Genomic DNA, 24,032 nt, shown 5'->3' with positions numbered 1-24,032 from the left:
CGCGCTTTGACTGTGGCGTCGCAAACAACACATGCCCCAACCCACGGGTACCCCAAAATTTATCCCAGGACGCATCATTTTAGCAGGGTGCGGGTACCACTTGCCAAACAACAATGGCGGCGCCCATGCGATTTAAGCGCTTTAATAATATAGATGAGCATTGAGCCAGATAACAGCCTTGAAAAGCTATTGTGTCCATTTTATCCTTACAAACAAATGTTCGCTATAAAATTACCGTAGCCGTTTAATGAGAAGCATTTATTGTTCCCATGAGAACTTGTACTTTTATACAAATATTACCGAAAGGGTAAAAAAATTGTGCATAAATATTAAGCCATGTCTATCTTTTAAAATTTGCGCTACGATTCCAGTAGTTTACTGCAATATTCTTGAAAAATTGATTTTCAGCAAACTCGGGCGGTGCAGGGACTAGAGGGCTAAATAACAAACTCTACCTGGCAAGTATATACACACATGGTGTTACCGAAAACCAAATATAAATTGATACTTCACCATGCAATGCCCTTAAATCACATATAATTTTATCAATATCTTCAAACTGTGTAAGTTTACTGTAAATCTGTGGGCATTGTGTTATTGTGTGTTGTACAAAAAGTACCCACATTCTTCAATAATTTCACAATCAGTATCTAATGCAGATATCCGGTTACAGGATTTGAGTACTTTTTTTAACACAAAACACAGTGTCCACAGATTTATTTTAAGCTTACAAAGTTTGAAGATAATGATAGTAGAAAGCAAACCTTAAAATATTAGTTGATGAGGTGCTGTAGTTTTTGAGAAATGAATAAAAAACAATGTTAAATGAAAATGCCAACGTTCGCTTCTTTATTATCGTAAATATCAAGTTATAAATCACAGGGGAATCTGACTGGGTAATTTTTAACTAATATTAGGTTGATCAAATATAAACTGACTAGAGTTAGACTTGAACTGGAGGTCGCAGGTTGAAGTCCTGTTTTAGTCAATTGATCTTTGTCGTACATTTTCAAATTGTCAATGGGTATAAACAAAACAAAATTGGAAGGAAAGTACCCACATTTGAAAAACGGTTGTTATTATTTTTCATATGCATAACTAAAAGCTGCAAACTAATTTTAACGTAGATATTGTTGCTGTATTTATTTTGATAAAGCGTACATTTTCAAATTGTCAACGGGTATAAACAAAACACAATTGGAAGGAAAGCTACAGTTTGAAAATAGTTTGTTATTCTTTTTCATATGCATAACTAAAAGCTGCAAACTAATTTTAACTTAAATATTGTTGCTGTATTTATTTGGATAAAGCGTACATTTTCAAATTTTCAATGGGTATAAACAAAATGCAATTTGAAGGAAAGCTGCATAAATGACTAGCAATGCTTCTTGCGAATTCATAGGCAGTTTTGAATAATGATTGCCTAAAAACGGCAATTTGTCCAATATAAATCTACATGTATGTGACTTAAGCTTGGGTGATATCGATTTATTTTATTCACGATATATCGCCGACAATTATATTCGATATGATCGCGATTAGTTAAATTTGACATCATCAGTCTTCAAACTCCCAGTGAAAGTTGTAGAAGAGACAGTCATATCATAAGAGAGGTGTTTTAATGACCTATTCTTCTGGTTTTACTCCAAACCTATGGGATGCAAGATGTCTCAGCTAGGAAATACATCGCGATATATCGCGATATATCGATATTTCGATTAAAACCAAATCGATCCGTATGAAATCGTTTCCAAATTACTATCGCGATATTCGATAATATCGTGGTATCGCCCAAGCTTAATGTGACTATAACATACGATCATTGTCTCAGGTTGCGCAGGTTTTCTTCCTTTAGTCACATCTATTCACTGTTGTGTTTGTAGCTCATGTTAAAAGTTTCTTTAGGAAAATTTTATTAGTAAGAATAAACAAGATGCAGTAATGCCCCCAAACAGCCTAAAGCATGCGCTATATGTACAAAAAACCCAAGGCTATTTAATTATTATTTGGTCTTGTTTAACCAGAGTAGCCCCGTCAGTTATCAAAGAATTGGGGGCCCTGGGGTTACATAAAAAACAAACCTTACATAATTAAGTGAATATGCCTAAATCTACAAAAAACAGGGAAAAAACACCACAAAACCTAAAAATATTAGAGAGTAAAAGGGGGGAAAAATGTTAAAGACTCTTGATAAGAAAAGAAAAAAAGTCGTTATTACAAAATTACATGAGAATAACGTACAGATAATGATTGTGTATGAGTTTATTGGTGAGAATATTTTCATGAGTTGAATGGAACGTTTCATCTTTCAACAAATGAAAGTGTTCTCTCCATTGCATGAATGCAAAACATTTAGTATTGATTTTGTGGGTTTTATATAACATCCAAGTAAATCTTTGTCATTTAGAGGAAAAACCAATCACTAAAATGTACAAGATTGTAACATGGCATCCAATAGTATATCTTTTTGTCCATGATGGATATGATGTCTGTGGTGGTAATGTGTTCCAGTCTTCAATAGTTATTTTGGGGTATAAATGAATATAAATGAAGTGATAACAATAGTATGAGAGCGCCCTCATGCGGTCAAAAATACAGAGCATTGCCTTTCTTGTCATGGCCTTCATTTTTCTTTGTGATGGAAGATTTTCAAAGAGCGGCAATCAGCTACCACAAGAGAATCGTCCATGTTAAAGGTGATTCCATGAGCGTCAAACAGTTCCTTGATCTCCGTTTTGGCGAAAATACCCCCGGGGGTGTAATGGTAGATCTCATCCTTGCCGCTTCTACACTTACTTTTCTGGGCTGCCACATAGATCTCCCCCTGATCGTCACAGCAGACCCCCATTGGGAAGACCTGATTTCCGCTCATGTCCGACGTTTCAACAGAGAAGACTATGTTGCTGTCGAGATCAATGGCGACCAGTCTCCCCTGTTCATAGTTGGTGTAGATCAGGTGTTGAGTGGCCCTGTTGAAGGTCAGATACTGGCCGATGTGGTCGGCAGGTATGGTCTTTAGCAGATACCCAGCATCATCTAGAAGGCCAATTCGACCTTTTCCTCTGTCGCCTACTGCAATCTTGAAGGGAACTGCAATCTCTTGCCCTTGAATCTCTTCAACCACAGTGAGGCAGGCAAGTTCTTCCGAATCCGCCCATGGTGTAACATCAAAGAGGACGTTGTTTTCTGGACCAAACATCTTGACGCTTCTCTTCTCTGCGCCGTTAGAAGTGACAACAATTCTGTCTTCTGAAACAACGGCGATCGCAGTGGAGAAGTTAAGGGGGCCTACTTCATCTGGTAGGATCTTCATTTGCTCACCAGCAGGACTGTAAACCATTAATTGGTTACGATGTTTGTCAAAGATCAGGAGGTTTCCACTTGGAAAAGCAGCGACATGGATCAAATCATCAAACTGGTTGGTGTTTTCATTCTCTTCACCAACCTTTGATTTCAAGCTCCATTTCTCAGTCATCAGAAACTTTCCCAGGCTTTTGTTAGACTTGCTTTCTTTGAAGTTGACATATGATAAGCTATACGGCACAGAGTCACGTTTTGTGCCGGTCAAATCTTTCAAATGATGCTTAATTTTGGATTTAAGGCTCAAAATCTCAGAGTGGCTTGCCCGTGACATAATTTTGCCAATCTTTTTAAGGTTTTGTTTTGCCATCTTGACCTTTTTGCTGTTGTTGATTCTTACCTTTCCCAATGCTACGACTCTTTTGTTGTAAGCCAACTGAAGCGTCTCTCTTAGTCGTTTTTCCTTATTTCTGATTTTGGTGACTTCCTGATCAGCTTTGGCCGAGATTTTCCTCTGGGCTTTACTGTTCAGCTGCTTCAGCCTGCTCTCTGCGTGTTCGGTCAGAGTCTCGGCATCTTGAAAAGACTCTCTGGATCTTTCTGCTTGGGTCATTAAACTCCCAACTTCTGATCTGCAACAGTCTATAGCCTCCTCAATGTCAGTGTAGCTGTGGTCCGGGCTGCGGTGGTCAAGCACAGTGCACGTCGTGCATATCAGCATCTCACAGGTGATACAGAAGAAACAGCAGCTCTGATCGCTGTGCTTGCTACACTTGGGATTTAGATCTCTCAGCTTGCTCTTGAAGGTGATCTTGCCGGACTTCAGGTCTGCCATGGGTACGATATTATGATTCTTCAGGGCTATCAAACGCTGGTGAGCATTCTGACACTCAAGGCACAGAAAGTTATCACAGTCCATGCATCTTGAGATGGCGGTGTTATCCTCTACGCATCCTTGACATCTGACCTTAGACACGTCGCCAGAGATCTTATCCTTGAGGACTGCCTCCTCCACCAGGCCTCTTAAGGTGTTGTTGTTCATCAGGCCCATCAAGCCATTCAGAGCTCTCGTTTCGACATCACAAACGGGACAGAGGACTGTTTTGAAACCATCCTCTTTTTTTGACACGCCCTTTTCCAGACACGGTCTGCAAACAGTGTGAAGACAGTCCAGTATCTTCGGCTTATGGAAGTAATCTTGACAAAGAGGGCACGAGATATCAGTCAAATCATCCATATCCTCTGGTAGTGGAACATCCTTTGCTTCTGTGTCTACAAACTCTTTCTTGATTTCGACAACCTCAAGACAGTCTGTAAGAAAAAACAGTTGAATCAAGATCATCCCAATTTCATAGAGCTGCTTTAAAAAAATAAAAAAATATGCTCAGCAGAATAAGGTTACCATCCTAAATGCCACGTCGGATTTACCATTTGTGATGGTTTTTTTTTTTTTGGCTTACTTGTGCCAAGCAGAAAGGTTTGTTTATTGGGCCCAGTGTCAATACAGATTTTTGTGCAGATTAGTAGACCCGACCCGAGAGGGCGCTGTTCGTGACGTCAATTGAGGCGCGATATTTGAAGAGAGAATTTGTAGTTTGGCCCCGTACACTACGTCTGGATTCCTGATTGGTATGATGCCTACGTACAGAACTACGGTCACATGCTGTGCTAACACAAGATAGTGACGCTTGGCGCAAGCTAAAAACATGCCCTCAAAGTTGAAACAATACCGAGTTTGTTCACGTTAGGCAAATGCTCCTTTAGGTTCTTCACGTCTTTCAGGTACCTTCTTCAACTTCCCACTAGCCGGAAAAAATTGTTGGGATGGCTTTATGTTTAAGAAAGGAATTTTTCTCTTCATGTCAAAATGTGTGGTGTATTCCGGATTCTCAAAGCACGACGGCTCGAAGTGTTCGCTTCACAGCGCTGGGAAAGACGTCAGACCGGACCACTTTGCAAACTGACCCCATATTTAGTTGTTTTGCTGCATCCAGCAGCAATACACCTGGTCGACATTGCCGGAAAATGCAAGAAACCAACTTTTTTTCCGAAACATACAAACTCAAGACTGGGACTTACATGTACTTGCACGTACATGTGTTCGATTTTCGATCGAGGCAAAGTCTGCCTCCATTGACATCACAAAAGGGGTACGCGGAGTCACCCCAAAACAACTTTATCTAGTTTTTAAACAATTACTCAAAAAATAATTTTATTGTTCATAAACATATACTCTAATGATTGACAAAACAAATTTATATTTCCAGGTGACTTTAAGGAAACAAGTGTCAGGACTGGGACTCGAACCCACACTTTGTTGACAAAAAACACGAGAGCTTGATGCTTGTGTTCTTATTGGAGACAGGTTGACTTCATTGCTAGTAAACTGTGCTTTTTATTTGGCCCTAGTAACTTTTATAAGCCAAGATTTTGAACATGTAATGTGAAAACTTTAACCGTTAGGTACGATTTCAACCGATTGATTGATCAGATCATTCACACACATAAAAGATTGTCACCTGCTTATAAAACCACTTGTGGGAAACCCTGAAAAGCAAAAAAACACAACATTTGTACTATTCACATCTATAAAAAAAAGAGGGGGAAAAAAGCAAAATTGTCCACATCAAATTGACATTAAAAAAAGTTGTTTATTCTTACCATTTGATGCGGAGCTTGTACTGGCAATATCCATCTTGGTAGAATTCAAGTTGTTGCTCTCTTAGACAATCGTCCTGGATTGAAAGTTTGTGCTTAACATTTGCAGTGCAATAAGTTGATGTGTACGGCTGTTTGCTTGGAGAATTTCACATGTCTGGATTTCTCACTCCAAAAATTCCGGTTCTTATCTTTTGTACACATAAGTTATTCATTCATACATCTGCCTCTGTACCCGAACTTTGTTGTGAATTGTGCTATAGCATGCCGCTGTAGCTGAACTTTGTGCAACAAATGACAAGGGTACTAAAAAATAAACCACTTGACGCAATGGAGTCTAGACTGGACGCATCCAAGAATTTAACATGTCCGATGTACAAGTAACATACAGAGTACAAGTACACATGTACACATACTGATTGTATCGCATGTATAGATTACATTGAGTTCTGACTAGCAATTATGGCTTCACCTTGTATGGAACCTGGTGTTAAATTGTTTTTTCAGATTTGAGCCACGACCTGTATGTGAGGGCCAAAATGTCAATTTCCTAACGTCAACTTTTCTCTACTAAGTACTGTGCTCAGAAGTGAGGAGCTTTTACCCTGATTTTTTTTTAATCTTGCAAACTTCGGACAAAACTTTTGTTTGTTTGTTTATTAATGCAAGTGATTGATATTTTTTGAGGATCTGTAGAGCAAGAAATATACAACTTTTTTGTTGTGGTAAGGGATTTATTTAAATTTTATGCAAGTCCCCAGACACACAAGGCCCGAAGGACACTTCAAGGTGTGGATTACAAATCAACTATTTTTGCAGGGGCCGTTGCCACCTACTCCTGGGGCTGAGACAGGGTTTTACCCCCTTTACACTCTACAGGGATGTAGGCTTGGGTATCATCAATCAGAAGCCTGGCTGCTAGAGCAGAAAGCACTACCTCCCTATACTGAATGTAATTTTTATTATTTGTATTTTTTAGTAAACATTTTTATTGGACAGTTGAGGGTCACATGTTGTATGTTCAATTCCTTTATAGTGCTACTTTATAATTTCCATTTATTAGAGGTTATGGCTTTGTATGGTATCTGTACTCTACATTTTCAACTTGCACTGGCGTGCATTAGGCCTGCGAGTTAAATACATTTTTTACTAGGGGTGCTGGGTGCCCGGGTTGTATGCATGCTCAGGTGAAAGTCATGCAAGTATTTTATCATGATGACAGTATTGAAAACTAATGCCTTCGCAGTTATTCAGTACTAGCGGGATGCCGTGCTTCGCGCTGCAACCCCGCTAGAAAGCTCTACGTAAAAATGCTGCAAGTGTAGCGTTGTGTACAGGGGAGGGCTAAAGTGGCTGGGCAGGGTCACAACACAAATCACTGTGGCAAACCACCCATCTTAAGTTAAGATGAATTTTAGTGCTTTGTGAAATCGTACACTTGTCCGTCTTTTTTCGTTTCGGCATTGTCGATCCCATCCATATTTTCCAGTTTCCAGCGGATCCCGATAGTGGTTCTTTCCCAGCGTTTATATCCCGTTTTGTTTATTTTGTTCCTGTTCAGTTGATTATTTTCTGTCCTGTATAGTTTTCAAACCCCTTTGCTTTTTTCCCCCTCACCAGCCTCGTTCATTTTTTCCCCAACCACCTGTCCCACCGTGTGCCCCTTCCCTATCCCGTCCCATATCTAACCCATGCCTCCGTGCCTCTCCCGTCCCCGCGATCCCCTGCATTGGCATTCTTCTTTGATTGCGACTGTTTGCCCATAACTCATATTTTCCAGTTTCGCGCAGGTCCCGTTTGTGGGTTTTTTCACGTTTCATGGGCTTGATTTCCCCCCCCCCCTCTCCCATTGAGTTTAATATTTTCCTGTCACATGTCCCACATCACGATAGTCTCTTTTAATTTTATTCAATCCCTACCCCAGCCCTTTTCATTTTCCCCGTCATTTCTATTTTTGCCGTTCCCCCGTTCCACAGACGTACCACTTTGTGCCCCTACCTCCTATCCCCGTCCAAAATCTAACCCGTGCCTCATTCCCGTCATCCCGCCCGTTATTTGTTCTCTGCACTTTTTGCCGTCCCATAACTTTCCCATGTCCAATTATTTCTTCCCTGTCCAATGTCATCGTTAGTCCTTTTTTCTTTTTCCCCTTTGCGTATTATTTTTCCAGCCCTTTTACTATTGTTCCCTACATTTTTTGCTGTTTTCCCGCCCTCTTCCAACAGACATACCACACTACATGCTCCTTCCATCTCCTTGTCCCCCACAACAGATGAGCATTGAGCCAGATAACAGCCTTGAAAAGCTATTGTGTCCATTTTATCCTTACAAACAAATGTTCGCTATAAAATTACCGTAGCCGTTTAACGAGAAGCATTTATTGTTCCCATGAGAACTTGTACTTTTATACAAATACTACCGAAAGGGTAAACAAATTTTGCATAAATATTAAGCCATGTCTATCTTTTAAAATTTGCGCTACGATTCCAGTAGTTTACTGCAATATTCTTGAAAAATTGATTTTCAGCAAACTCGGGCGGTGCAGGGACTAGAGGGCTAAATAACAAACTCTACCTGGCAAGTATATACATACATGGTGTTACCGAAAACCAAATATAAATTGATACTTCACCATGCAATGCCCTTAAATCACATATAATTTTATCATTATCTTCAAACTGTGTAAGTTTACTGTAAATCTGTGGGCATTGTGTTATTGTGTGTTGCACAAAAAGTACCCACATTCTTCAAAATTTCACAATCAGTATCTAATGCAGATATCCGGTTACAGGATTTGAGTACTTTTTGTAACACAAAACACAGTGTCCACAGATTTATTTTAAGCTTACACTGTTTGAAGATAATGATAGTAGAAAGGGAACCTTAAAATATTAGTTGATGAGGTGCTGTAGTTTTTGAGAAATGAATAAAACAATGTTAAATGAAAATGCCAACATTCGCTTCTTTATTATCGTAAATATCAAGTAATAAATCACAGGGTAATCTGACTGGGTAATTTTTAACTAATATTAGGTTGATCAAATATAAACTAACTAGAGTTAGACTTGAACTGGAGGTCGCAGGTTGAAGTCCTGTTTTAGTCAATTGATCTTTGTCGTACATTTTCAAATTGTCAATGGGTATAAACAAAACACAATTCGAAGGAAAGCTACAGTTTGAAAATAGTTTGTTATTATTTTTCATATGCATAACTTAAAGCTACAAGCTAATTTTAACGTAGATAATGTTGCTGTATTTATTTTGATAAAGCGTACATTTTCAAATTGTCAATGGGTATAAACAAAACACAATTGGAAGGAAAGCTACAGTTTGAAAATAGTTTATTATTATTTTTCATATGCATAACTAAAAGCTGCAAGCTAATTTTAACGTAGATATTGTTGCTGTATTTATTTTGATAAAGCGTACATTTTCAAATTGTCAATGGGTATAAACAAAACACAATCGGAAGGAAAGCTACAGTTTGAAAATAGTTTGTTATTCTTTTTCATATGCATAACTAAAAGCTGCAAACTAATTTTAACTTAGATATTGTTGCTGTATTTATTTTGATAAAGCGTACATTTTAAAATTGTCAATGGGTATAAACAAAATGCAATTTGAAGGAAAGCTGCATAAATGACTAGCAATGCTTCTTGCAAATTCATAGGCAGTTTTGAATAATGATTGCCTAAAAGCGGCAATTTTTCCAATATATAAATCTACATGTATGTGACTATAACATACGATAATTGTCTCAGGTTGCGCAGGTTTTCTTCCTTTAGTCACATCTATTCACTGTTGTGTTTGTAGCTCATGTTAAAAGTTTCTTAAGGAAAATTTTATTAGTAAGAATAAACAAGATGCAGTAATGCCCCCAAACAGCCTAAAGCATGCGCTATATGTACAAAAAACCCAAGGCTATTTAATTATTATTTGGTCTTGTTTAACCAGAGTAGCCCCGTCAGTTATCAAAGAATTGGGGGCCCTGGGGTTACATGAAAAAAAAAACCTTACATAATTAAGTAAATATGCCTAAATCTACAAAAACACCACAAAACCTAAAAATATTAAAGAGTAAAAGGGGGACAAAATGTAAAAGACTCTAGATAAGCAAAAAAAAGAAGATAAAGTCGTTATACAAAATTACATGAGAATAACGTACAGATAATGATTGTGTATGAGTTTATTGGTGAGAATATTTTCATGAGTTGAATGGAACGTTTCATAATCAACAAATGAAAGTGTTCTCTCTATTGCATGAATGCAAAACATTTATTATTGATTTTGTGGGTTTTATATAACATCCAAGTAAATCTTTGTCATTTAGAGGAAAAACCAATCACTAAAATGTACAAGATTGTAACATGGCATCCAATAGTATATCTTTTTGTCCATGATGGATATGATGTCTGTGGTGGTAATGTGTTCCAGTCTTCAATAGTTATTTTTGGGTATAAATTAATATAAGGCCGTGTCCGAAACGGCGACTTCGGCTACAGCTACGGCTAGATCGCGCGCGTCTGCCTATTCTTCAACACTAACACGCAGATCTAGACGTAGCTGTAGCCGAAGTTGCGTTTCGGACACGTCCTAAATGAAGTGATAACAATAGTATGAGAGCGCCCTCATGCAGTAAAAGTATAGGACATTGCCTTTCTTGTCATGGCCTTCAATTTTCTTTCTGATGGAAGATTTTCAAAGAGCGGCAATCAGCTACCACAAGAGAATCGTCAATGTTAAAGGTGATTCCATGAGCGCCAAACAGTTCCTTGATCTCTGTATTACCTGTGTCTACCATTATCCCCCCGGGGGTATAATGGTAGATCTCATTCTTGCTACACTTACTTTTCTGGGCTGCCACATAGATCTCCCCCTGGTGGTCACAGCAGACCCCCGTTGGGAAGACCTGGTTTTCGCTTATGTCCGACGTTTCAACAGAGAAGACTATGTTGCTGTCGAGGTCAACGGCGACCAGTCTCCCGTGTTCATAGTTTGTGTAGATCAGGTGTTGTGTAGCCCTGTTGAAGGTCAAATACTGGCCGATGTTGTTGGCCGGTATGGTCTTTAGCAGAGACCCAGCATCATCTAGAAGGCCAATTCGACCTTTTTCCCTGTCGCCTACTGCAATCTTGAAGGGAACTGCGATCTCTTGCCCTGGAATCCCTTCAACCACAGTGAGGCAGGCAAGTTCTTCCGAATCTGCCCATGGTGTAACATCAAAGAGGACGTTGTTTTCTGGACCGAACATCTTGACGCTTCCCTTCTCTGCGCTGTTAGAAGTGACAACATATCTGTCTTCTGAAACAACAGCGATCGCAGTGGAGTAGCTTAGGGGGCCTACTTCATCTGGTAGAATCTTCATTTGCTCACCAGCAGGACTGTAAACCCTTAATTGGTTACGACCTCTGTCAAAGATCAGGAGGTTTCCACTTGGAAAAGCTGCGACATGGATCAAATCATCCAGCTGGTTGGTGTTTTCATTCTCTTCACCAACCTTTGGTTTCAAGTCCCATTTCTCAGTCATCAGCAACTTTCCCAGGCTTTCGTTAGACTTGCTTTCTTTGAAGTTGACATATGATAAGCCATATGGCACAGAGTCATGTTTTGTGCTGGTCAAATCTTTCAAATGATGCTTAATTTTGGATTTAAGGCTCAAAATCTCAGAGTGGCTTGCCCGTGACATAATTTTGCCAATCTTTTTCAGGTTTTGTTTTGCCATCTTGACCTTTTTGCTGTTGTTGATTCTTACCTTTCCCAGTGCTACGACTCTTTGGTGGTGAACTAACTGAAGCGCCTCTCTCAGCTGGCTTTCCTTGTTTCTGATTTTGGCGACTTCCTGATCAGCTTTGGCCGAGATTTTTCTCTGGGCGTTACTGTTCAGCTGCTCCAGCCTGCTCTCTGCGTGTTCGGTCAGAGTCTCAGCATTTTGAAAAGACTCTCTGGATCTTTCCGCTTCGGTCATTAAACTCCCAACTTCTGATCTGCAACAGTCTATAGCCTCCTTAATGTCAGTGTAGATGTGGTCCGGCTTGCAGTGGTCAAGCACAGTGCACGTCGTGCATATCAGCATCTCACAGGTGATACAGAAGAAGCAGCAGTTCTGATCGCTGTGCTTGCTACACTTGGGATTTTGATCTCTCAGCTTGCTCTTGAAGGTGATCTTGCCGGACTTCAGGTCTGCCATGGGTACGATATTATGGTTCTTCAGGGCTATCAAACGCTGGTGAGCATTCTGACACTCAAGGCACAGAAAGTTATCACAGTCCATGCATCTTGAGACGGCGGTGTTATCCTCTACGCATCCTTGACATCTGACCTTAGACACGTCGCCAGAGATCTTATCCTTGAGGACTGCCTCCTCCACCAGGCCTCTTAAGGTGTTGTTGTTCATCAGCCCCGTCAAGCCATTCAGAGCTCTCGTTTCGACATCACAAACGGGACAAAGGACTGTTTTGAAACCATTCTCTTGGTTTGACACGCCCTTTTCCAGACACGGTCTGCAAACAGTGTGAAGACAGTCTAGTATCTTCGGCTCATGGAAGTAATCTTGACAAAGAGGGCACGAGATGTCAGTCGAGTCATCCATATCCTCTGGTAGTGGAACATCCTTTGATTCTGTGTCTTTAGACTCCTTGATTTGGACAACCTCAAGACAGTCTGTAAGAAAAAACAGTTGAATAAAAATCATCCCAATTTCATGGCGCATAAAAAAAAATATGCTCACCAGAATAAGGTTACCGTGACAAATGCCACGTCAGATGTACCACTTGTGATGGGTTTTCGGCTTACTTTTGCTAAAAAGCAGAAAGGTACAATGAAATAGGGCCCAGTGTCAATACAGATTTGTGTGCAGATTGTTTATTTAATCGTATGCAGTTTTGACACAATAGGTATATCAAGTAAGCTGGCTCCTCTCCTTGTAGTAGTCAAGTGGCATCAGTAATAATAAAATAATAATAATAAAAATAATTGGTTTTTATAAAGCGCTTTATACACCATGTCTCAAAGCGCTTCCAACATTATTACCTTGATCACTGAGCCATTTCATTCCTTAAACCATCTCAGCTCCCTGGGGAGTATACAGCATAGTGCTGCCAAATATGTAGCGCGCTAAGCTAAACCAACCACAAGAACTATATTTGCTCTCACAGAGAAGCAACTATAGCAAAGTGTCTTGCTCAGGGACACAAGTGTCACGACCTGGATTCCAACCAACACTCTGCGCTACAGAAACAACAGAGCTTGAGTTTGATGCTCTTATCCGCTCAACACAAAACAACAATTTGTAAATGTGGCGTGGCGTGGCTCAGCGCTTAAGATCGCCAGTCTCAAGCTCTGGTGTTTCTGATCAGCAGAATGTGGGTTTGAGTCCCAGTATAATAGTATTTTAGCTGGTTAGGTAAGCATAATATTGTTTTGTTTATTTAGTTTTGATGCCCCGATCATTACGAAATAATACAAGACCACTTGAATAACAAAAAAAAGGAAATCAAAAGAGGAAAGTAAAAAAAGTTAACAATTACATCAAATATGCATTAAGAAAAAATACTAAACAGTGTTGTAGTCAAGTACTAGTTTCCATTTTATTTACAAATTCAAAAGTAGACCCGACCCGAGAGGGACTGTTCGTGACGTCAATCGAGGCGCGATATTTGAAAAGAGAATTTGTAGTTTGGCCTCGTACACTACGTCTGGATACCTGATCGGTATGATGCCTACGTACAGAACTACGGTCACGGAGCAGATTGCACGCACTGTTTGGCTGCTGTGCGGACGGTCCACTCGGATTACCCAGCACGATGAATCCCATGCTGTGTTAACACAAGATAGTGACGCTTGGCGCAAGCTAAAAACATGCCCTCAAAATTGAAACAATACCCGACTTTGTTCACGTTAGGCAAATGCTCCTTTAGGTTCGTCACATCTCTCAGGTACCTTGTTGGGATGGCTTCATGTTTTAGAAAGGAGTTTTTCTCTTCATGTCAAAATGTGTGGTGTATTCTGGATTCTCGAAGCACGACGGCTCAAAGTGTACGCTGCACAGCGCTGGGAAAGACGTCAGACCGGCACTTTGCATACTGACCCCATCTTTAGTTGTTTTGCTGCATCCAGCAGCAATACACCTGGTCGACATTGCCGGAAAATGCAAGAATAAAACCTTTTTTTCGAAACGTACAAACTCACGACTGGGACTTGCATTTATTGCACGAACATGTGTTCGATGTTCGATCGAGGCAAAGTCTGCCTCAATTGACATCACAAAAGGGGTAGGCGGAGTCACCCCAAAACAACTTTATCTTTTTTTTAAACAATTACTCAAAAAATAATTTCATTGTTTATAAACATACTCTTATGATTGACTAAACAAAATTATATTTCCAGGTGACTTTAAGGAAACAAGTGTCAGGACTGGGACTCTGAACCTACACTTTGTTGACAAGAAACATGAGAGCTTGATGCTTGTGTTCTTATTGGAGACAGGTTGACTTTATCACTAGTAAACTGCTTTTTATTTGGCCCTAGTAACTTATGTAAGCCAAGATTTTGAACATTGTAAATGTGAAAACTTTAACCGTTAGACAGCGATTTCAACTGATTGATTGATCAGATCATTCACACACATAAAAGATTGTCACCTGCTTATAAAACCACTTGTGGGAAACCCTGAAAAGCAAAAAAACACAACATTTGTACTATTCACATCTATAAAAAAAAAGAGGGGAAAAAAGCAAAATTGTCCATATCAAATTGACATTAAAAAAAGTTGTTTATTCTCACCAGTTGATGCGGAGCTTGTACTGGCAATATCCATCTTGGTAGAATTCAAGTTGTTGCTCTCTTAGACAATCGTCCTGGATTGAAAGTTTGTGCTTAACATTTGCAGTGCAATAAGTTGATGTGTACGGCTGTTTGCTTGGAGAATTTCTCATGTCTGGATTTCTCACCCAAAAAATTCCGGTCCTTATCTTTTGTACACATCAAATATTCATCCATAAATCTACCTCTGTACTCGAACTTTGTTGTGAATTGTGCTATAGCATGCCGCTGTAGCTGAACTTTGTGCAACAAATGACAAGGGTACTAAAAAATAAACCACTTGACGCAATGGAGTTTAGACTGGACGCATCCAAGAATTTAACATGTCCGATGTACAAGTAACATACAGAGTACAAGTACACATGTACACATACTGATTGTATCGCATGTATAGATTACATTGAGTTCTGACTACCAATTTAGGCCTTCACCTTGTATGGAACCTGGTGTTAAATTGTTCTTTTCAGATTTGAGCCACGACCTGTATGTGAGGGCCAAAATGTCAATTTCCTAACGTCAACTTTTTTCTACTAAGTACTGTGCTCAGAAGTGAGGAACTTTTACCCTGATTTTTTTTTAATCTTACAAACTTCGGACAAAACTTTTGTTTGTTTGTTTATTAATGCAAGTGATTGATATTTTTTGAGGATCTGTACATCAAGAAATATACAACTTTTTTGTTGTGGTAAGGGATTTTTATAAATTTTATGCAAGTCCCCAGACAAACAAGGCCCGAAGGACACTTCAAGGTGTGGGTTACAAATCAACTATTTTTGCAGGGGCCGTTGCCACCTACTTCGGGGGCTGAGACAGGGTTTTACCCCCTTTACACTCTACAGGGATGTAGGCTTGGGTATCATCAATCAGAAGCCTGGCTGCTAGAGCAGAAAGCACTACCTCCCCATACTGAATGTAATTTTTATTATTTGTATTTTTTTGTAAACATTTTTATTATTTGTATTTTTTTGTAAACATTTTTATTGGACAGTTGAGGGTCACATGTTGTATGTTCAATTCCTTTATAGTGCTACTTTATAATTTCCATTTATTAGAAGTTCTGGCTTTGTATGGTATCTGTACTCTACATTTTTCAACTTGTTCTGGCGTGCAGCAGGCCTACGAGTTAAATACATTTTTTACTAGGGGTGCTGGGTGCCCGGGTTGTATGCATGTTCAGGTGAAAGTCATGCAAGTATTTTATCATGATGACAGTATTGAAAACTAATGCCTTCGCAGTTATTCAGTACTAGCGGGATGCCATGCTTCGCGCTGCAACCCCGCTAGAAAGCTCTACGTAAAAATGCTGCAAGTGTAGCGTTGTGTACAGGGGAGGGCTAAAGTGGCTGGGCAGGGTCACAACACAAATCACTGTGGCAAACCACCCATCTTAAGTTAAGACGAATTTTAGTGCTTTGTGAAATCGTACACTTGTCCGTCTTTTTTCGTTTCGGCATTGTCAATCCCATCCATATTTTCCAGTTTCCAGTGGATCCCGATAGTGGTTCTTTCCCAGCGTTTATATCCCGTTTTGTTTATTTTGTTCCTGTTCAGTTGATTATTTTCTGTCCTGTATAGTTTTCAAACCCCTTTGCTTTTTCCCCCCTCACCAGCCTCGTTCATTTTTTCCCCAACCACTTGTCCCACCGTGTGCCCCTTCCCTATCCTGTCCCATATCTAACCCACGCCTCCGTGCCTCTCCCGTCCCCGCGATCCCCTGCATTGGCATTCTTCTTTGATTGCGACTGTTTGCCCATAACTCATATTTTCCAGTTTCGCGCGGGTCCCGTTTGTGGTTTTTTTTCACGTTTTATGAGCTTGATTTCCCCCCCCCCCTCTCCCATTGAGTTTAATATTTTCCTGTCACATGTCCCACATCACGATAGTCTCTTTTAATTTTATTCAATCCCTACCCCAGCCCTTTTCATTTTCCCCGTCATTTCTATTTTTGCCGTTCCCCCGTTCCACAGACGTACCACTTTGTGCCCCTACCTCCTATCCCCGTCCAAAATCTAACCCGTGCCTCATTCCCGTCATCCCGCCCGTTATTTGTTCTCTGCACTTTTTGCCGTCCCATAACTTTCCCATGTCCAATTATTTCTTCCCTGTCCAATGTCATCGTTAGTCCTTTTTTCTTTTTCCCCTTTCCGTATTATTTTTCCAGCCCTTTTACTAATGTTCCCTACATTTTTTGCTGTTTTCCCGCCCTCTTCCAACAGACGTACCACACTACATGCTCCTTCCATCTCCTTGTCCCCCACAACAGATGAGCATTGAGCCAGATAACAGCCTTGAAAAGCTATTGTGTCCATTTTATCCTTACAAACAAATGTTCGCTATAAAATTACCGTAGCCGTTTAACGAGAAGCATTTATTGTTCCCATGAGAACTTGTACTTTTATACAAATACTACCGAAAGGGTAAAAAAATTGTGCATAAATATTAAGCCATGTCTATCTTTTAAAATTTGCGCTACGATTCCAGTAGTTTACTGCAATATTCTTGAAAAATTGATTTTCAGCAAACTCAGGCGGTGCAGGGACTAGAGGGCTAAATAACAAACTCTACCTGGCAAGTATATACACACATGGTGTTACCGAAAACCAAATATAAATTGATACTTCACCATGCAATGCCCTTAAATCACATATAATTTTATCATTATCTTCAAACTGTAAGTTTACTGTAAATCTGTGGGCATTGTGTTATTGTGTGTTGCACAAAAAGTACCCACATTCTTCAAAATTTCACAATCAGTATCTAATGCAGATATCCGGTTACAGGATTTGAGTACTTTTTGTAACACAAAACACAGTGTCCACAGATTTATTTTAAGCTTACACTGTTTGAAGATAATGATAGTAGAAAGGGAACCTTAAAATATTAGTTGATGAGGTGCTGTAGTTTTTGAGAAATGAATAAAAAACAATGTTAAATGAAAATGCCAATGTTCGCTTCTTTATTATCGTAAATATCAAGTAATAAATCACAGGGTAATCTGACTGGGTAATTTTTAACTAATATTAGGTTGATCAAATATAAACTGACTAGAGTTAGACTTGAACTGGAGGTCGCAGGTTGAAGTCCTGTTTTAGTCAATTGATCTTTGTCGTACATTTTCAAATTGTCAATGGGTATAAACAAAACACAGTTGGAAGGAAAGCTACAGTTTGAAAATAGTTTGTTATTATTTTTCATATGCATAACTTAAAGCTACAAGCTAATTTTAACGTAGATATTGTTGCTGTATTTATTTTGATAAAGCGTACATTTTCAAATTGTCAATGGGTATAAACAAAACACAATTGGAAGGAAAGCTACAGTTTGAAAATAGTTTATTATTATTTTTCATATGCATAACTAAAAGCTGCAAGCTAATTTTAACGTAGATATTGTTGCTGTATTTATTTTGATAAAGCGTACATTTTCAAATTGTCAACGGGTATAAAAAAAAAACACAATTGGAAGGAAAGCTACAGTTTGAAAATAGTTTGTTATTCTTTTTCATATGCATAACTAAAAGCTGCAAACTAATTTTAACGTAGATATTGTTGCTGTATTTATTTGGATAAAGCGTACATTTTCAAATTTTCAATGGGTATAAACAAAATGCAATTTGAAGGAAAGCTGCATAAATGACTAGCAATGCTTCTTCTTGCGAATTCATAGGCAGTTTTGAATAATGATTGCCTAAAAACGGCAATATGTCCAATATAAATCTACATGTATGTGACTTAAGCTTGGGTGATATCGATTTATTTTATTCACGATATATCGCCGACAATTATATTCGATATGATCGCGATTAGTTAAATTTGACATCATCAGTCTTCAAACTCCCAGTGAAAGTTGTAGAAGAGACAGTCATATCATAAGAGAGGTGTTCTAATGACCTATTCTTCTGGTTTTACTCCAAACCTATGGGATGCAAGATGTCTCAGCTAGGAAATACATCGCGATATATCGCGATATATTGATATTTCGATTAAAACCAAATCGATCCGTATGAAATCGTTTCCAAATTAGTATCGCGATATTCGATAATATCGTGGTATCGCCCAAGCTTAATGTGACTATAACATACGATCATTGTCTCAGGTTGCGCAGGTTTTCTTCCTTTAGTCACATCTATTCACTGTTGTGTTTGTAGCTCATGTTAAAAGTTTCTTTAGGAAAATTTTATTAGTAAGAATAAACAAGATGCAGTAATGCCCCCAAACAGCCTAAAGCATTCGCTATATGTACAAAAAACCCAAGGCTATTTAATTATTATTTGGTCTTGATTAACCAGAGTAGCCCCGTCAGTTATCAAAGAATTGGGGGCCCTGGGGTTACATAAAAAACAAACCTTACATAATTAAGTGAATATGCCTAAATCTACAAAAAACAGGGAAAAAACACCACAAAACCTAAAAATATTAGAGAGTAAAAGGGGGGAAAAATGTTAAAGACTCTTGATAAGGCTAGATCGCGCGCGTCGTCGTTTCGGACACGGCCTAAATGAAGTGATAACAATAGTATGAGAGCGCCCTCATGCGGTCAAAATTACAGGACATTGCCTTTCTGTTCATGGCCTTCAATTTTCTTTGTGATTGAAGATTTTCAAAGAGCGGCAATCAGCTACCACAAGAGAATCGTCAATGTTAAAGGTGATTCCATAAGCGTGAAACAGTTCCTTGACCTCTGTATTGGCGAAAATACCCCCGGGGGTATAATGGTAGATCTCATCCTTGCCTCTTCTACGCTTACTTTTCTGGGCTGCCACATAGATCTCCCCCTGGTCGTCACAGCAGACCCCCGTTGGGAAGACCTGGTTTCCGCTCATGTCCGACGTTTCAACAGAGAAGACTATGTTGCTGTCGAGGTCAACGGCGACCAGTCTCCCGTGTTCATAGTTGGTGTAGATCAGGTGTTGTGTAGCCCTGTTGAAGGTCAAATACTGGCCGATGTTGTTGGCCGGTATGGTCTTTAGCAGAGACCCAGCATCATCTAGAAGGCCAATTCTACCTTTTCCCTTGTCGCCTACTGCAATCTTGAAGGGAACTGCGATCTCTTGCCCTGGAATCCCTTCAACCACAGTGAGGCAGGCAAGTTCTTCCGAATCCGCCCATGGTGTAACATCAAAGAGGACGTTGTTTTCTGGACCGAACATCTTGACGCTTCCCTTCTCTGCGCTGTTAGAAGTGACAACATATCTGTCTTCTGAAACAACGGCGATCGCAGTGGAGAAGTTAATGGGGCCTCCTTCATCTGGTAGGATCTTCATTTGCTCACCAGCAGGACTGTAAACCATTAATTGTTTACGATGTTTGTCAAAGATCAGGAGGTTTCCACTTGGAAAAGCCGCGACATGGATCAAATCATCAAACTGGTTGGTGTTTTCATTCTCTTCACCAACCTTTGATTTCAAGTCCCATTTCTCAGTCATCAGAAACTCTCCCAGGCTTTCTTTAGACTGGCTTTCTTTAAAGTTGACATATGATAAGCTATACGGCACAGAGTCGCGTTTTGTGCTGGTCAAATCTTTCAAATGATGCTTAATTTTGGATTTAAGGCTCAAAATCTCAGAGGGGCTTGCCCGTGACATAATTTTGCCAATCTTTTTCAGGTTTTGTTTTGCCATCTTGACCTTTTTGCTGTTGTTGATTCTTACCTTTCCCAGTGCTACGACTCTTTGGTGGTGAACTAACTGAAGCGCCCCTCTCAGCTGGCTTTCCTTGTTTCTGATTTTGGCGACTTCCTGATCAGCTTTGGCCGAGATTTTCCTCTGGGCGTTACTGTTCAGTTGCTCCAGCCTGCTCTCTGCGTGTTCGGTCAGAATCTCAGCATTTTGAAAAGACTCTCTGGATCTTTCCGCTTCGGTCATTAAACTCCCAACTTCTGATCTGCAACAGTCTATAGCACCCGTAATGTCAGTGTAGATGTGGTCCGGCTTGCAGTGGTCAAGCACAGTGCATGTCGTGCATATCAGCATCTCACAGGTGATACAGAAGAAGCAGCAGTTCTGATCGCTGTGCTTGCTACACTTGGGATTTTGATCTCTCAGCTTGCTCTTGAAGGTGATCTTGCCGGACTTCAGGTCTGCCATGGGTACAATATTATGGTTCTTCAGGGCTATCAAACGCTGGTGAGCATTCTGACACTCAAGGCACAGAAAGTTATCACAGTCCATGCATCTTGAGACGGCGGTGATTTCCTCTACACATCCTTGACATCTGACCTTAGACACGTCGCCAGAGATCTTATCCTTGAGGACTGCCTCCTCCACCAGGCCTCTTAAGGTGTTGTTGTTCATCAGCCCCGTCAAGCCATTCAGAGCTCTCGTTTCGACATCACAAACGGGACAGAGGACTGTTTTGAAACCATCCTCTTTTTTTGACACGCCCTTTTCCAGACACGGTCTGCAAACAGTGTGAAGACAGTCTAGTATCTTCGGCTCATGGAAGTAATCTTGACAAAGAGGGCACGAGATATCAGTCAAATCATCCATATCCTCTGGTAGTGGAACATCCTTTGCTTCTGTGTCTATAAACTCTTTCTTGACTTGGACAACCTCGAGACAGTCTGTAAGAAAAAACAGTTTAATCAAGATCATCCCAATTTCATAGAGCTGCTTAAAAAAAAAAAAAAAATATGCTCACCAGAATAAGGTTACCATCCTAAATGCCACGTCAGATTTACCATTTGTGATGGGTTTTTTAGCTAACTTTTGCTAAGCAGAAAGGTTTGTTTATAAGCAGCCCAATGAATGTGGGCCCAGTGTCAATTCAGATTTGTGTGCAGATTTTGTTTTCAATCGTTTGCAGTTTGACACAAGAGGTATTTCTAGTAAGCTGGCTCCTCTCCTTTTAGTACAACAACAACAACAATAATTGGTTTTGATATAGCGCTTTATACACCATGTCTCAAAGCGCTTCCAGCATTAATACCCTGATCACTGGGCCATTTCATTCCTTGAACCATCTCAGCTCCCTGGGGAGTATACAGCATAGTGCTGCCAAATATGTAGCGCGCTAAGCTAAACCAACCACAAGAACCATATTTGCTCTCACAGAGAAGCAACTATAGCAAAGTGTCTTGCTCAGGGACACAAGTGTCATGACCAGGATTCGAACCAACACTCTGCGCAACAGAAACAACAGAGCTTGACTTCGATGCTCTTATCTGCTCAACACAAAACAATAATTTGTAAATGTGGCGTGGCGTTGCTCAGCGCTTAAGATTGCCAGACTCAAGCTCTGGTGTTTCTGATCAGCAGAATGTGGGTTTGAGTCCCAGTATAACAGTATTTTAGCTGGTTAGGTAAGCATAATATTGTTTTGTTTCACGACCGGGATTCGAACCCACACTCTGCTGAACAGAAATACCAGAGCTTAAGTTCAGTGCTGTTATCCGCTCGGGGCTACGACACACTACAATTATTTAAATATGGCGTGTCGTGGCTCAGAGCTTAAGAGCATCGGACTCAAGCTCTGGTGTTTCTTTCTGTCAGCAGAATATAGGTTCAAGTCCCAGTAAAATTGTATTTTAGCTGGTTACCCCATTTTGGTAAGCATAACTTTGTTTTGTTTATCTAGTTCTCATGCCCTGATCGTTAAAAAATAATACAAGACTACTTGAATGAACAAAAAGAGGAAAACAAAAGAGGAAAGTAAAAAAAGTTAACAATTACATCAAATATGCATTAAGAAAAAATACTTAGCAGTGTTGTAGTCAAGAACTAGTTTCCATTTTATTTACAAGTTTAAAAGTAGGCCCGACCCGAGAGTGTGCTGTTCGTGACGTCAATCGAGGCGCGATATTTGAAGAGAGAATTTGTAGTTTGGCCCCGTACACTACGTCTGGATTTCTGATCGGTATGATGCCTACGTACAGAACTATGGTCACGGAGCAGACTGCACGCACTGTTTGGCTGCTGTGCGGACGGTCCACTCGGATTACCCAGCACGATGAATCCCATGCTGTGCTAACACAAGATAGTGACGCTTGGCGCAAGCTAAAAACATGCCCTATGTTCTTTTTTTCACGTTAGGCAAATGCTCCTTTAATAGGTTCGTCACGTCTTTCAGGTACCTTCTTCAACTTCCCACTAGCCGGAAAAAATTGTTGGGATGGCTTCATATTTTAGAAAGGAATTTTTCTCTTCATGTCAAAATTTGTGGTGTATTCCGGATTCTCGAAGCACACAGCGCTGGGAAAGGCGTCAGACCGGACCACTTTGCATACTGACCCCATCTTTAGTTGTTTTGCTGCGTCGACATTGCCGGAAAATGCAAGAAACCAACTTTTTTTTCGAAACATACACGCTTAAGACTGGGACTTGCATGTACTTGCACGTACATGTGTTCGATGTTCAATCGAGGCAAATTCTGCCTCCATTGACATCACAAAAGGGGTAGGCGGAGTCACCCCAAAACAACTTTATCTATTTTTTAAACAATTACTCAAAAAATAATTTTATTGCTCATAAACATATACTCTAATGATTGACGAAACAAAATTATATTTGTGTCAGGACTGGGACTCTGAACCCACACTTTGTTGACAAGAAACATGAGAGCTTGATGCTTGTGTTCTTATTGGATACAGGTTGACTTTATCGCTAGTAAACTGTGCTTTTTATTTGGCCCTAGTAACTTTTATAAGCCAAGATTTTGAACATGTAATGTGAAAACTTTAACCGTTAGGCAGCGATTTCAACCGATTGATTGATCAGATCATTCACACACATAAAAGATTGTCACCTGCTTATAAAACCACTTGTGGGAAACCCTGAAAAGCAAAAAAACACAACATTTGTACTATTCACATCTATAAAAAAAAAAAGAGGGGGAAAAAGCAAAATTGTCCATATCAAATTGACATTAAAAAAAGTTGTTTATTCTCACCAGTTGATGCGGAGCTTGTACTGGCAATATCCATCTTGGTAGAATTCAAGTTATTGCTCTCTTAGACAATCGTCCTGGATTGAAAGTTTGTGCTTAACATTTGCAGTGCAATAAGTTGATGTGTACGGCCGTTGGCTTGGAGAATTTCTCATGTCTGGATTTCTCACCCCCAAAATTCCTGTTCTTATCTTTTGTACACATAAGCTATTCATCCATGCATCTACCTCTGTACCCAAACTTTGTTGTGAATTGTGCTATAGCATGCCGCTGTAGCTGAACTTTGTGTGCAACAAATGACAAGGGTACTAAAAAATAAAACACTTGACACAATGGAGTCTAGTCGGACGCATCCAAGAATTTAACATGTCC

General features: G+C 39.8%; 4 protein-coding genes across 5 annotated transcripts in view; 1 reads left to right on the top strand and 3 right to left on the bottom strand.

Annotated features, from left to right (window-relative positions):
* LOC139937759 (rab3 GTPase-activating protein non-catalytic subunit-like) overlaps positions 1 to 24,032 on the top strand; it is a 125,986-nt gene that overhangs the window by 61,327 nt on the left and 40,627 nt on the right. The gene's annotated exons all lie outside the window — the stretch shown is intronic.
* Positions 328 to 6,312, bottom strand: LOC139937781 (uncharacterized). The gene is made up of 2 exons (XM_071933091.1): positions 5,962 to 6,312; positions 328 to 4,611 (listed from the first exon to the last, which is right to left on the bottom strand). The coding sequence occupies exons 1-2, from the start codon at positions 5,993 to 5,995 to the stop codon at positions 2,624 to 2,626; spliced, it is 2,022 nt and encodes a 673-aa protein (XP_071789192.1). The 5' UTR covers positions 5,996 to 6,312; the 3' UTR covers positions 328 to 2,623.
* LOC139937743 (E3 ubiquitin-protein ligase TRIM33-like) lies at positions 8,261 to 15,212 on the bottom strand. The gene is made up of 2 exons (XM_071933035.1): positions 14,740 to 15,212; positions 8,261 to 12,618 (listed from the first exon to the last, which is right to left on the bottom strand). Exons 1-2 carry the CDS (start codon positions 14,771 to 14,773, stop codon positions 10,631 to 10,633), a joined length of 2,022 nt encoding a protein of 673 aa, XP_071789136.1. The 5' UTR covers positions 14,774 to 15,212; the 3' UTR covers positions 8,261 to 10,630.
* LOC139941114 (uncharacterized) lies at positions 16,757 to 23,955 on the bottom strand. Its single transcript, XM_071937554.1, has 2 exons — positions 23,664 to 23,955; positions 16,757 to 21,339 (listed from the first exon to the last, which is right to left on the bottom strand). Exons 1-2 carry the CDS (start codon positions 23,695 to 23,697, stop codon positions 19,352 to 19,354), a joined length of 2,022 nt encoding a protein of 673 aa, XP_071793655.1. The 5' UTR covers positions 23,698 to 23,955; the 3' UTR covers positions 16,757 to 19,351.

Source organism: Asterias amurensis, chromosome 1 (assembly GCF_032118995.1).
Source record: "Asterias amurensis chromosome 1, ASM3211899v1".
In the NCBI taxonomy this organism is placed as follows: domain Eukaryota; kingdom Metazoa; phylum Echinodermata; class Asteroidea; order Forcipulatida; family Asteriidae; genus Asterias; species Asterias amurensis.
This window is presented reverse-complemented; position numbering and strand designations above follow the sequence as displayed.